The sequence below is a fragment of the Salmo salar genome, chromosome 20 (genome assembly GCF_965601325.2).
Source record: "Salmo salar chromosome 20, fSalSal1, whole genome shotgun sequence".
In the NCBI taxonomy this organism is placed as follows: domain Eukaryota; kingdom Metazoa; phylum Chordata; class Actinopteri; order Salmoniformes; family Salmonidae; genus Salmo; species Salmo salar.
In genome coordinates, this window is record NC_138310.1 from 755,721 (window position 1) to 770,259 (window position 14,539).

General features: G+C 41.7%; 2 protein-coding genes across 2 annotated transcripts in view; one reads left to right on the forward strand and one right to left on the reverse strand.

The window, feature by feature from the left end:
• The window catches only part of col4a4 (collagen, type IV, alpha 4), a 241,676-nt gene extending 233,212 nt beyond the window's left edge, over nt 1-8,464 (reverse strand). Inside the window, exon 1 of the mRNA XM_082966130.1 lies at nt 8,313-8,464. The gene's annotated coding sequence lies outside the window, so the exon portion shown is untranslated. The remainder of the gene's footprint in view (nt 1-8,312) is intronic.
• The window catches only part of LOC106579783 (uncharacterized), a 44,390-nt gene that overhangs the window by 21,993 nt on the left and 7,858 nt on the right, over nt 1-14,539 (forward strand). Inside the window, exon 5 of the mRNA XM_082966132.1 lies at nt 4,387-4,443. Within this exon, the coding sequence (XP_082822258.1) occupies nt 4,387-4,443 (57 nt within the window). The remainder of the gene's footprint in view (nt 1-4,386; nt 4,444-14,539) is intronic.

Here is a 14,539-nt window from a genome sequence, read left to right on the forward strand (position 1 = left end):
ATGACTATGATGTTATAAAGTGTCCATGACCACTCATGGTCCTTTTTTCTCTTTTCACTGGTAACTAGTCTTAATCTTTGTGACAGAACAGAGTAATTTAGGTCTTCAAGCTGTCTTTGTCTCTGTCCCTCTGTGCGTCCTTCATTCTCTCTCTCTCTCTTTCTCTCTCTCTGTCCCCTCTCCTTTTTCCACTTTGCTCTTCTTTCTTTCATTACAGATTTATTTTCTCTTCCTGTCACCTCATGTTGCTATATCTCCGCTGTCTTTCCTCCTCTCTTTCCCCTCTCCTCCTCCTCTGTCTCTCTCTCCTGCATGCCCCAGGTGTGTGCAGGTCTCTGTCTGATGATGTGTTATCAGGGGACTGTGGAGCCTTCACACAGGGCCTGAGATCCTGCCAGGGCAATAACAACATTATTGAAATTCACACACAGTCAGATGCACACGCACACACACACACCTCCCCACTTGAACTGTTTTTTGACACCAAGCCTCATTCCTATCATTCATCTCTGCTATTATCATATTATTTACGTGGTTAGTATAAAAATGTAAAACCTCTCTACTGTACATTCTTTTGTTGATCTTGTTTTTAAGGTGTGTGTGTGTGTGTGTGTGTGTGTGTGTGTGTGTGTGTGTGTGTGTGTGTGTGTGTGTGTGTGTGTGTGTGTGTGTGTGTGTGTGTGTGTGTGTGTGTGTGTGTGTGTGTGAGAGACTTTGTGTGTGTACAATATATAGGAAGATGTCTCTCTCATTGTCTCCCTTCCGGTGGGAGACTTACCATTAGACAGAAGAGGCAATTGCCTCAGGCCTCACATCATCAAGGGGCCTCGTGAACTGGGCTTAATAAAAAAATACACTGCTCAAAAAAATAAAGGGAACACTTAAACAACACAATGTAACTCCAAGTCAATCACACTTCTGTGAAATCAAACTGTCCACTTAGGAAGCAACACTGATTGACAATACATTTCACATGCTGTTGTGTTAATGGAATAGACAACAGGTGGAAATTATAGGCAATTAGCAAGACACCCCCAATAAAGGAGTGGTTCTGCAGGTGGGGACCACAGACCACTTCTCAGTTCCTATGCTTCCTGGCTGATGTTTTGGTCACTTTTGAATGCTGGCGGTGCTTTCACTCTAGTGGTAGCATGAGACGGAGTCTACAACCCACACAAGTGGCTCAGGTAGTGCAGCTCATCCAGGATGGCACATCAATGCGAGCTGTGGCAAGAAGGTTTGCTGTGTCTGTCAGCGTAGTGTCCAGAGCATGGAGGCGCTACCAGGAGACAGGCCAGTACATCAGGAGACGTGGAGGAGGTCGTAGGAGGGCAACAACCCAGCAGCAGGACTGCTACCTCCGCCTTTGTGCAAGGAGGAGCAGGAGGAGCACTGCCAGAGCCCTGCAAAATGACCTCCAGCAGGCCACAAATGTGCATGTGTCTGCTCAAACGGTCAGAAACAGACTCCATGAGGGTGGTATGAGAGCCCGACGTCCACAGGTTGGGGTTGTGCTTACAGCCCAACACCGTGCAGGACGTTTGGCATTTGCCAGAGAACACCAAGATTGGCAAATTCGCCACTGGCGCCCTGTGCTCTTCACAGATGAAAGCAGGTTCACACTGAGCACGTGACAGAGTCTGGAGACACCATGGAGAACGTTCTGCTGCCTGCAACATCCTTCAGCATGACCGGTTTGGCGGTGGGTCAGTCATGGTGTGGGGTGGCATTTCTTTGGGGGGCCGCACAGCCCTCCATGTGCTCGCCAGAGGTAGCCTGACTGCCATTAGGTACCGAGATGAGATCCTCAGACCCCTTGTGAGACCATATGCTGGTGCGTTTGGCTCTGGGTTCCTCCTAATGCAAGACAATGCTAGACCTCATGTGGCTGGAGTGTGTCAGCAGTTCCTGCAAGAGGAAGGCATTGATGCTATGGACTGGCCCGCCCGTTCCCCAGACCTGAATCCAATTGAGCACATCTGGGACATCATGTCTCGCTCCATCCACCAACGCCACGTTGCACCACAGACTGTCCAGGAGTTGGCGGATGCTTTAGTCCAGGTCTGGGAGGAGAGCCCTCAGGAGACCATCCGCCACCTCATCAGGAGCATGCCCAGGCGTTGTAGGGAGGTCATACAGGCACGTGGAGGCCACACACACTACTGAGCCTCATTTTGACTTGTTTTAAGGACATTACATCAAAGTTGGATCAGCCTCTAGTGTGGTTTTCCACTTTAATTTTGAGTGTGACTCCAAATCCAGACCTCCATGGGTTGATAAATTGGATTTCCATTGATTATTTTAGTGTGATTTTGTTGTCAGCACATTCAACTATGTAAATAAAAAAGTATTTAATAAGATTATTTCTTTCATTCAGATCTAGGATGTGTTGTTTAAGTGTTCCCTTTATGTTTTTGAGCAGTATATATATTAATCATCTTTTTTGTTGTTGTTGCTTGAGGCCCCCCATGCTCCGCTCAAGGTGCAGAAAAATCTGCGGGTAGCTTCAAAGTTGCAATGGAAATGGGGAGGGAGCAGTTTTTTTACCAGGCCACTGTGCCCAGGTCAATAAGGCCACATGTAATAATATATCAATAATTTATTTCCATACATATACATATCTTATATTTCATATCAATTTTAATATAATCCAAGTTTTTCTCATAATAGTAGAAACAAGTGTCATTAATCACCCACGGACTGGTTCATAATAATGGACTATTTCACCCTTACAGAGTTCCTTTGCATTGTTTGACGCGATATGATTGCAAACGTGACATTCATTGAAATTATGCTGCAGCAATGAAGCATTTTCAGAGCAGGACAGAGAAAAGAGAAAGAAAGAATTTTAAATGTTAACAGAAAAGTACCTAAGTTAACTAATTTCTTTAGTAAAAAGACAGGTTCTGCTGATAATACTGCCATCATCGTCGAGGCAGACAACATGTGTGTCGCTGTCTGGCAAAAAAAAGAGTATGGCATGTAATACTCTTTTTGCCCAGACAGCATCAGATACATGGGCTATATATAGTAAGACAGCTGTTTCGCTCACGGGGATGCTTTCTCCGGTGAGATAGTTTCAGCCACTTGTGAATTGAAGGCAAGTTGCTGGGTGCACAGTGCAATGTTCGGATGCTGGAATTATTTTGGATGAACGTGCGAAGGGTACCTACTTTTTGAAGAGATTTGTTTGACAATCAGATGAAAACATCATGACTGGTTGTGTTCTTGCCACATTAAACTGTAATACATTTTTACAGTTAAATTACATGTCTTTATTATAAAACCCACTTAAAAAATTGTGCACGCACAAGGGGAGGGAGGGGGCCTCAGACAGGCCTTTGCCTGGAGCCTCTAAATCACTAAGTCCGCCCCTGCTCCATCCACCCAGCCCCCCACCACCCCTGCTCCATTTGTGTTGCATGCCGTCAGAAACCCAAACAACCCTTGTGGACAGAGTGTCTATTTTATCTCCCCACATATCTCTTTCCCTCTTCCGGCACAGACAATCTTATTCATTAGGAACACACAACAGTCAGTCAACAAAGGGAGATTCTGTTACATTGGGAAACAAGGAAAAACAAGGCAAATCAAACCAGCAGCTCTAACTTGATATAAGATTATCCTGCATTCTTGTTGTGTCTGACCTACTTTAGGAAGATACTCACCTGAGATAAGAAGGTCTGGGATATGACACGTTTCAGGTCGACATGGCATCCTGAGCATGGCAGATCAGAACCGCTGAGGTTTCTGGGTGGGTTTGTACGTACAACTTGTTGTGAGACTATTATTGACTCAATGTGAGTGTTCAAGATGTCGAATATAGGATTATTTCACAATATAGGATAATTATAACAAATTGATTGGTTAAATGCCTCTCCAGGCATTGCGAAGATTGGTTGTTCTTTACAGAGCTGCGTATTATCAGCTCAAACACACACACAATTACTTGCTCTCCCAGGCCAAGTAGTGGAAGACAATTAACAGAATATAATGCAGTATGCAAAGCTGTGGGGACTTGGGGTATGCGCCGGGGTACCATAGAATGACGTGTTTGGCGAGGAATGCTTTGCATTTCTGTCTGCTCAATAGTTCTGTTGGAGACACTTGTTAAAGGATGTGTGAGAGGATTTTCTAAAATACATAGTAAACATAGACTAGTCATCAGTGTAACCAGCACACTTCCAAACACTTTAAAGGCTTTAGCACTTCCAATGACATTTAAAAGTCTTCTCCACTGGGAAAAATACATTTAACTAAGGTTATATCAACGTCATCTGTATGTTACATTAGTGTTTTACCCAGAGGGCTGCCATTCCATGTTAAATTCAGGCCTACTTTGTGAGTTGGGTGTGAGAAACTGACTGTTGTCCCGTTTGTTCCCAGGCATGTAGCTGCACTGGAAAGTCCAGGTGTAACTGTGATGGAGTTAAAGGCAGTAAGGTAAGTGGCGTAACACCATCCTGCTCTAAATCTGTGTTATTCTATATTTTATTTATTAACCCTACTCCAGAAAGAGAGCGAGAGACTTGCCCCTTGCACCCTAATTAACTAATTACCTTGTTGTGTGTGGGGAGGGGGAGTGTGTTGTTCTGTTTATGTTGTACGGTTTGATCCTATGTATTTATGTATTATATGTGGAAGCAGAAGCCCTTTTCTATTGTCCAACACAAAGTCCCTGCTGCTCTGCATCTCACCCCATCACCTTACCTCATTACACCTATGCTAGTTCCCGATTCTACTGTTCTGCCCTAAGTATGCACTTGTTCACTCCCATCATTGACTTAAAAGGAAATGACTGATGTAAAAAAATATGGTGTAACCTCCCTCTAGCCCATGCTTACATACATTTTTTTGGAATGTGTGTGTGGGGGAGTGCACCCTTTTGGGGGAAAGGATAGAGATTTGGGATGCCAGGCTGGAGAGACTTCCAAGCAGCTCCCCAATCTTACATGATTTTACAAAGTGGAAGAAACTGTCCATGGTTTACCCTATACAGCAGAGGGAAAGAACCTCACTCAAATTATAGCTCCTTCTCCAACTATCTATCACTGGCTAAGACTAAGTCTCTGCAGCACTCTGTAGGTGGACTGAGCTTGTACACCAATGAGTGAAACTGAATGGCCCTCAAATGGTAGGGCTGGGAATTGCCAGGGACCTTACAATATGATACTATCATGATACTTAGGTGCCGATACGATATATATTGCGTTTCTCACGATTCTATATGTATTGTAATTCAGTACTGTGATTTTATTGTCATTCGATGTTCCAAACATATTGCTCACAATATGTCTGCTGCAGAGGGACAAGAGAGAGCCATCAGAAAATGAGTTTTGATCAGTCATGGAAATGAAAGTGCTGAATACAAATTGGCTCCCTATTTAAAAAGAAGATGGAGTACAAGCTATGAAAAATACTGCAGGTACAGCCAACTAGCGCAAAAATTATATTGCGATATTGTCAAAACGAAACAATATATCGTCCAAAATAATATTGCGATATGTAACTGTATCGAATGGATTTCATCTACCTTGCCAAGTTCTCAGAAAGAGGATAAATGCAAGATGGTGGCATGCTGCTAGACACCGAAAACTATTTTTTTTCTGATTGAAATAACCATATCCAACAATAAACTGGACAATAAAAAAAACGGCATTTTAACAACTACTTCAATCCAGCTCTGAGCCAACCTGGATACCGACGAGATCCTGAAGGAAATATGGGATGTGGGGACGTAATTTGGGCCAGTTTGCTACAGCAGGAAAATAATCCTGCAGCAACAGGACATTTGAATTATTATGTGGATTATAATTAATGAACAGTTTTTGTAGGGGTTACATTTTTCATTAGGGCAAATCAAGTCTGAATTTTCAAAGTAGAAATTTCTAATTTTAGAAGCCTTTTTAAAACTCAAATACACTATAAGTTTGCATTTTCTGCTGTGCAGGAAAATTCTCAGCAAAAAAAGAGTAGGATCCTACATCTGTACCTTCAGCTTTATGCTATGGAGGAACAACCTACTGCATCACAGATCTGGCTACCTCACAACAAGAGAACTCTAACCCACTCAAAAAAGAAAGATTAATCTACAGACACGGACAACTTACTTACCATTAAAGTAGAGAGTGGAAGTAGAGGCTAGTGCTCTTGTCTGAATCCATGCAACACTTGAAAAGCTGGATGAGGAGTTTGCAGGGCTGAGGGGGAGCCTGGAATTTAGTCAGAGTGAAATTCTCAAGCTCCAAGGAGAGAACAAGGCACTCACAGCCAAGGTAAAAATCCTCAATTCCAACATGGAGTGTATACTCAGGGAAAACAGGGTGATGAAGAAGTCGCTGCTGCTATCATCGCAAAATTTTAACACTACCAACAGAAGGAGCTGAAGAAAATCAGGGGAAACGAGCTCAAAGTGACAAAATTCGGTCTTAATGACCAATTTCCCCCTGGGAGATAAACAAAATTTGCAAGAGACTGTATCCTGTACAGAAGCAACCGAGGGAGAGGGATACGCGTGTTTTTGTCATTGTGTTCAAACTCTTTATTGATGGACAGCTATACTAAACTCTACGGGGACACCAGGTTACGGAAAAAATGATGGGGTCTGCAAATATCTGAATGCTATGAAGTTGACATGCGCACGTTCACACACTCGTTTACAAACACGCACGCACATGTAGGTGTGTAAAAACTATCTAAAAAACTGGAGGCCTCTCGCACATCAGTGTTGTTATGCAAAAATACTGGCAAAATACATACCATTTACCAGGTATTGTTCATCCTGATCAGACAGGTTTTTTACATACGATACATTGGAGACAGTATACGACAACTACTAGAAATAATAGAACAACATGAAACATCTAAGAAGCCAGGCCTGATATTCATAGCTGATTTTTAAAAGGCCTTTGATAAAGTAGGACTGGAATTTATATATACACTGAACAAAAACATCAACGCAACATGCACACATTTCAAAGATTGAGTTACTGTTCATATAAGGAAATCAGTCAATTTAAATACATTCATTCGGCCATAATCTATGGATTTCACATGACTGGGGATACAGATATGCATCTGTTGGTCACAGATACCTTAAAAAAAAGATAGGGGCATGGATCAGAAAATCAGTCACTATCTGGGGTGACCACCATTTGCCTCATGCAGCACAACACATCTCCTTCGCATAGAGTTGATCAGGCTGTTGATTGTGGCCTGTGGAATCTTGTCCCACCCTCCTCAATGGCTGTGCGAAGTTGCTTCATATTGACAGGAACTGGAAAACGCTGTCATGCACGTCAATCTAGAGCATCCCAAATGGGTTTCATATCTGGTGAGTATGCAGGACATGGAAGAACTGGGACATTTTCAGTATCCAGGAACTGTGTACAGATCCTTGCGACATTGGGTCGTGCATTATAATGCTGAAACGTGAGGTGATGGCGGTGGATGAATGGCACGACAATGGGACTCAGGATCTCGTCACGGTATCTCTTTGTAATCAAATTCCCATCGACAAAATGTAATTGTGTTCATTGTTTGTAGCTTATGATTGCCCATACCATAACCCCACCGCGACCATTGGGCACTCTGTTCACAACGTTGACATCAGCAAACCGCCTGAAACTGAAGAATATTTACACAAACGGTCAGAAACTGTCTCAGGGAAGCTCGTCGTCCTCACCAGGGTCTTGACCTGACTGCAGTTCAGCGTCGTAACTGACTTCAGTGGGCAAATGCTCACCTTTGACGGCCACTGTCACGCTGGAGAAGTGTGCTCTTCATGGATTAATCCAGGTTTCAACTGTAACTGGTATGGTGTCGTGCTGCTTGCTGATGTCAATGTTGTGAACAGAGTGCCCCATGGTGGCGATGGGGTTATGGTATGGGCAGGCATAAGCTACAGACAACAAACACAATTGCATTTTATTGATGGCAATTTGAATGCACATTGGGCCTACTGTGACAAGATCCTGAGGCCCATTGTCGTGATATTTTCATGCTTTTTATGAAGGTATCTGTGACCAACAGATGCATATCTGTATTCTCAGTGATGTGAAATCCATAGATTAGGGCCTAATGAACTTATTTGAATTGACTGATTTCCTTACATGAACTGTAACTCAGTAACATCTTTGAAATTGTTGCATGTTGCGTTTAGATTTTTGTTCAGTATAGATCTTCTTTGTGAATAAGGGTCCTGATCTCAATTGAGGATTTGGCCTGGTGACTGTACCTCGCAAACTGTGATATGACAGCCCCCAGCTGATGTCATTCAGAACGGCAAGGTCTTGTCTACATTTGACACTTACCTGCAACTTCTGCTATCAGAATATGAAGATCGTATTGAAAAGACTGGTAAAGACACACAAAAGTTCAGATCTGGCTGACCACTTCAGGAGGTGGGAGGAGGTAGGCACAAAACACATTTGTGCTGCTGAGCAGCCTGAGCTGTTTAGTTGCTTGGGAATATTGTGGAAATATTGGTCCAAATATTTCTCAGATACCGGAACTCGTGAATTCAAATAGACTTTATTTGAAAAGTAACAGAAGCCGAGCAATTCCATGGAACAACTGACCTCTCCTGTCTCAGCACTCTGCTTTTATACAGTTTTGCCTTTACATAACATACATGGTCACTCCTCTCTTTGTAAATGATTAACACCCCTTGGCATTTCGCCACTATTATCTTCCTGTCTCACTTCTGGCTTGTTCACACCAACTCGGACTTATTTATGCTCATCTTAGATTATATTGGTGGCGTCACCATAGTGCTAATACAAAGAAAATACATGTATTACATATATATGTTCCCAACATATGTGTATGTCTAATATTATTTGATTAGTACAAGCATATTTTCTTATTACAGATACATGGCTTGTGGTGCCTATGTTAATTAAGGTACAATTTCTGCTTACGTTCTGTTTTTACATGTCTAGTGATTAACTCCATGTTGATCCAGCCTTGTACACTCCCATGGATTCTGCTTACGTTTTGTTTTTACATGTCTAATGGTTAACTCTATGTTGATCCAGCTCTGTACATTCACCTGGGCTCAGCCTTTACTCTGCTTACACATGTCTACTAATTAACCCTATGTTGATTCTGCTCACTACTTCTGGGAGAACAATCTAGGTACTGGAAAATCCCCATAGTACTGGAAATTCTTCTCCGAACATTACAGACTCCACCTTTCTCAGCCAAGAGCCAATTCAAAGCCTGCCTATTCTGCCATGTCATTTTGCTAGTAGCCTGTACCTGTTCTCCTAAAGCTGTCAATGCAGAGTCTGTATAGTTAATGCATCTTTGTTGGTTATAGTAAATATAATTAGGTTTTTATTAGGTGATATCCACCGAAATATTGATCCAAATCCTGATTTAATCTCATCTCTCGTTTTTTATTCTTTGGGGATTCCTCTAGGTTGTCCTATTGCATCTAAATAAACTTTGGGGTCAGATTAATATTCCCTCCTTACTCTATGTTTTGAAGTTTGTTGCTTAGTATCACTAGGATTCAATTCGGTGATAGTATCTGTTGAATCAACCTAATCCTTGCACAAAGGCCTGTCCATCCTTTTGGTAATGTTGCCCTTAATTTTTGCCCTCCACATATCCAGAAGAAATCTGCCACTACCAAAGTCTGTTCTTCATATGGTGCAATTAATGGTAGTGCTGGAGTTTGATTTTGACAATTATCATGAGTAATTACTTTTCCCACCAACTCCCAGCTGCTTTATACGTAGCCCTTTCTGGAGTGTCTGCATTCCAAATGGTGTCCTTAGTAAAGTGCAATGTGGTCTCACATTTGCCTTTAAACTTCCCCATCTCATGCTGTCCTTCTGTGCTGTTAAAACATTCATATGGTTGTTTATAATCTATTCGATACTTAAATGGGGCCTCTAACTTCTGTGCTTCCACCCATACATCCATTCTTGACACCATTTTCCCCAGCCAGTTTAGTTGTAAAATCTTTGATAATATGGATTACTCAAATATTGTAATTATTTTTTATTTTTTTATTTCACCTTTATTTAACCAGGTAGGCCAGTTGAGAACAAGTTCTCATTTACAACTGCGACCTGGCCAAGATAAAGCAAAGCAGTGTGACACAAACAACAACACAGAGTTACACATGGAATGAACAAACGTACAGTCAATAACACAATAGAAAAAGTCTATATACAGTGTGTGCAAATGGCGTGAGGAGGTAAGGCAATAAATAGGCCATAGTAGGAAAGTAATTACAATTTAGAAAATTAACTTCTTATGGCTTGGGGGGGCGCTATTATCACGTCCGGATGAAAAGTGTGCCCAGAGTAAACTGCCTGCTACTCAGGCCCAGAAGCTAAGCTATGCATATTATTAGTAGATTTGGATAGAAAACACTCTGAAGTTTCTAAAACTGTTTGAATGATGTCTGTGAGTATAACAGAACTCATATGGCAGGCAAAAACCAGAGAAAAAAATCCAACCAGGAAGTGGGAAATCTGAGGTTTGTAGTTTTTCAAGTGATTGCCTATCCAATATACAGTATAAATGGGGTCATATTGCACTTCCTAAGGCTTCCAATAGATGTCAACAGTCTTTAGAACCTTGTTTCATGCTTCTACTGTGAATGGGGAGAGAATAAGAGCAATTTGAACCAGGTGTCTGGCAGAATGGCCTGAGCTCAGTCACATACGCAGCCGTGAGAGCGAGCTGCGTTCCTTTTCATTTCTGAAGACAAAGGAATTGTCCAGTTGGAATATTATTGAAGATTTATGATAAAAACATCCTAAAGATTGATTATATACATCGTTTGACATGTTTCTACGAACTGTAATGGATCTTTTTTTACTTTTCGTCTGAACTTTGTGCTCGCGCATTCTGCATTTGGAATAGTGAACTGAACGCGTGAACAAAAAGGAGGTATTTGGACATAAATATGGACTTTATCAAAACAAAACGAACATTTATTGTTGAACTGGGAATCCTGGGAGTGCATTCCGGTGAAGATCATCAAAGGTAGGTGAATATTTATAATGCTATTTCTGACTTTTGTTGACTCCACAACATAGCGGGTATCTGTATGGCTTGTTTTGGTGGCTGAGCACTGTACTCAGATTATCGCATGGTGAGCTTTTGCCATAAAGCTTTTTTGAAATCTGACACAGCGGTTGCATTAACCTGTTAGGGCTAGGGGGCAGCATTTGCACGTCTGGATACTCACAGACACTGTCGTTTGTTTGTCAAGACGTTTATCTTTAACCTGTTAGGGCTAGGGGGCAGTATTGACACGGCTGGATAACAAACGTACCCGATTTAATCTGGTTACTACTCCTGCCCAGTAACTAGAATATGCATATAATTATTGGCTTTGGATAGAAAACACTCCAAAGTTTCTAAAACTGTTTGAATGGTGTCTGTGAGTATAACAGAACTCAAATGGCAGGCAAAAACCTGAGAAGATTCCTTTACAGGAAGTGGCCTGTCCATTTATTGTCTTTCTTTGACATCTCATTCAATTACAAAGGATCTCTGCGGTAACGTGACACTTCCCACGGCTCCAATAGGCTCTCAGAGCCCGGGAAAAACCTGAATGTCGTCATCCCAGCCCCAGGCTGAAACACATTATCGCCTTTCTCAAGTGGCTGATCAAGGGACAATGGGCATTAGGCGCGTGCACTGGCCGCCCCCGTCTTTGTGTTTTTTCCTCTGTTTGCCGAAAAGGAGATTCCCGGTCGGAATATTATCGCTTTTTTATGAGATAAATTGCATAAAAATGTATTTTAAACAGCGGTTGACATGCTTCGAGGTACGGTATTGGAATATTTAGATTTTTTTTTGTCACGAATTGCGCCATGCGCACGACCCTGATTTACCATTTCGGATAGTGTCTGGGACGCACGAACAAAACGCCGCTATTCGCATATAACGATGGATTATTTTGGACCAAACCAACATTTGTTATTGAAGTAGCAGTCCTGGGAGTGCATTCTGACGAAGACAACAAAAGGAAATCAAACTTTTATAATAGTAAATCTGATTTTGGTGAAGGCTAAACTTGCCGGGTGTCTAAATAGCTAGCCCGTGATGGCTGGGCTATGTACTTAGAATATTGCAAAATGTGCTTTCACCAAAAAGCTATTTTAAAATCGGACATATCGAGTGCATAGAGGAGTTCTGTATCTATAATTCTTAAAATAATTGTTATGCTTTTTGTGAACGTTTATCGTGAGTAATTTAGTAAATTGTTAGTACATTCACCGGAAGTTTGCGGGGGGTATGCTAGTTCTGAACGTCACATGCTAATGTAAAAAGCTGTTTTTTTATATAAATATGAACTTGATTGAACAAAACATGCATGTATTGTATAACATAATGTCCTAGGGTTGTCATCTGATGAAGATCATCAAAGGTTAGTGCTGCATTTAGCTGTCTTCTGGGTTTTTGTGACATTATATGCTAGCTTGAAAAATGGGTGTCTGATTATTTCTGGCTGGGTACTCTGCTGACATAATCTAATGTTTTGCTTTCGTTGTAAAGCCTTTTTGAAATCGGACAGTGTTGTTAGATTAACGAGAGTCTTGTCTTTAAATAGCTGTAAAATAGTCATATGTTTGAGAAATTGAAGTAATAGGATTTTTAAGGTATTTGAAAATCGCGCCACAGGATTCAACTGGCTGTTACGTAGGTGGGACGAATTAGTCCAAAAAAATCGAAATATTCCATTACCGTACTTCGAAGCATGTCAACCGCAGTTTAAAATCAATTTTTAGGCCATTTTTCTCGTAAAAAAGTGATAATATTCCGACCGGGAAAGCGTGTTTACGTTCAAAGAGAGAGAAAATAAAAACATCTCGTACCCTCGTGCACGAGCCCCAGTCTGATGGTCCTCTGACAGGCCACTATCCAAACGCGCTAATGTGTTTCAGCCTGGGGCTGCCTCGATATCATTCAGCTTTTTCCCGGCTTCTGAGAGCCTATGGGAGCCGTAGGAAGTGTCACGTTACAGCAAAGATCCTCAGTCTTCAATAAACAGAGCCAAGATGAACAAGAACTTGTCAGACAGGCCACTTCCTGTAAGGAATCTTCTCAGGTTTGTGCCTGCCATATGAGTTCTGTTATACTCACAGACACCATTCAAACAGTTTTAGAAACTTTAGGGTGTTTTCTATCCAAAGCCAATAATTATATGCATATTCTAGTTACTGGGCAGGAATAGTAACCAGATTAAATCGGGTACGTTTTTTATCCGGCCGTGCAAATATTGCCCCCTATCCCCAACAGGTTAAATTGTTCTATCTGCACGAATCCAGCCTTTACTAAAGTCATCCTTACATCAATTGTCTTAAAATCATTTATTTACTAAACTAAGTAATTCACAGAAAGCATACAAACAGTAATTATCGTCCCAAAGAATCGGTAGAGTAATGTGCCCTAGTGGGCTAAACAGGCATGGCTGGTGTCTTGTTAAAACAAAGGGTCATAAAGGGCAGCTGTGAAGGCACACAGAGTTCATTAATATTAATAATTGATATGCTAAACCTTTGCACATGAACGCTCACTCATTCGGGAACAATTGCAATCAATATATATTTACGCTCAGTGTGTGTCGGGATCCTTGTTGGAGAGTTCTGTTCTGTTGGAGAGTTTTGTCCGCGTTCTCTCTCTGTTAGAATGGATCTTTCAAAGCGACATTCATTAATGTCGTTATAGAATGAATGTTTCGTCGGTCTTCGCGTTCGATGATATCGAGTACTTAGCTGCAGACTAATAATTAATATCAAAGACTTGTTCTTATTCTGTTGGTATCGGTAGTATAAAAGTTAACTTTCAGTAGAGGAATTGGATGGTCAAACCTATTGGCCAACTCGCAATGGAGTGGAGGCCTGGTCTGAAGAAAGTAACCCTGGGTGGGTGTTTTATTCGGAATGACAGAAAAAGGCTGTCTCATGACGCCAGGTCTTGTCTGTGTCCCTGGGGGGTGCCGATAACTGAGTTAAGCTTTGAACAGAAATACAATTCTATCACATTAGCATCAGTACATAGCCTCTCTACATACTGTATTCCAAATAGCTTTAATCGTATTAAATACATTTTATACAACCATTTAGATGCAAGTCCCATAGCTGAGGCTATTATATAAACAGTATTATGGTAATATGGCTATATTGTCTCTTCTGAGTATCACAAAATTGTACCAAGCGGACCAGTTCGTAGCTGGATTCTTCACCGACCTTTTATACCTTCTCCAGAACATAAATGTCGTTCGGTTCCCCAATTCTGTGAGTTGGAAGAATTTCCTGTGTCTCTCTATGAAACCCCTCTCTGTCTCAACTGTGGCCTGTTAGGCAGGACATTTCCTTTGGAATTTACGACCGTTTTCACAGGGCCTGGGTAGGGAGAGGTAGGTAGGGGGTTGGTGCAAGGGGGAGGGGGTCAACTGTGCTCCCTGTTCCCAGAGAGAGGGCAACGTCATCACAGGACAGTAGCTGGGTTTTTACTGCTGTTGTTTTTACTGCAGCCGTTACTGCTGTTGTTTTTGCTTCAGTCA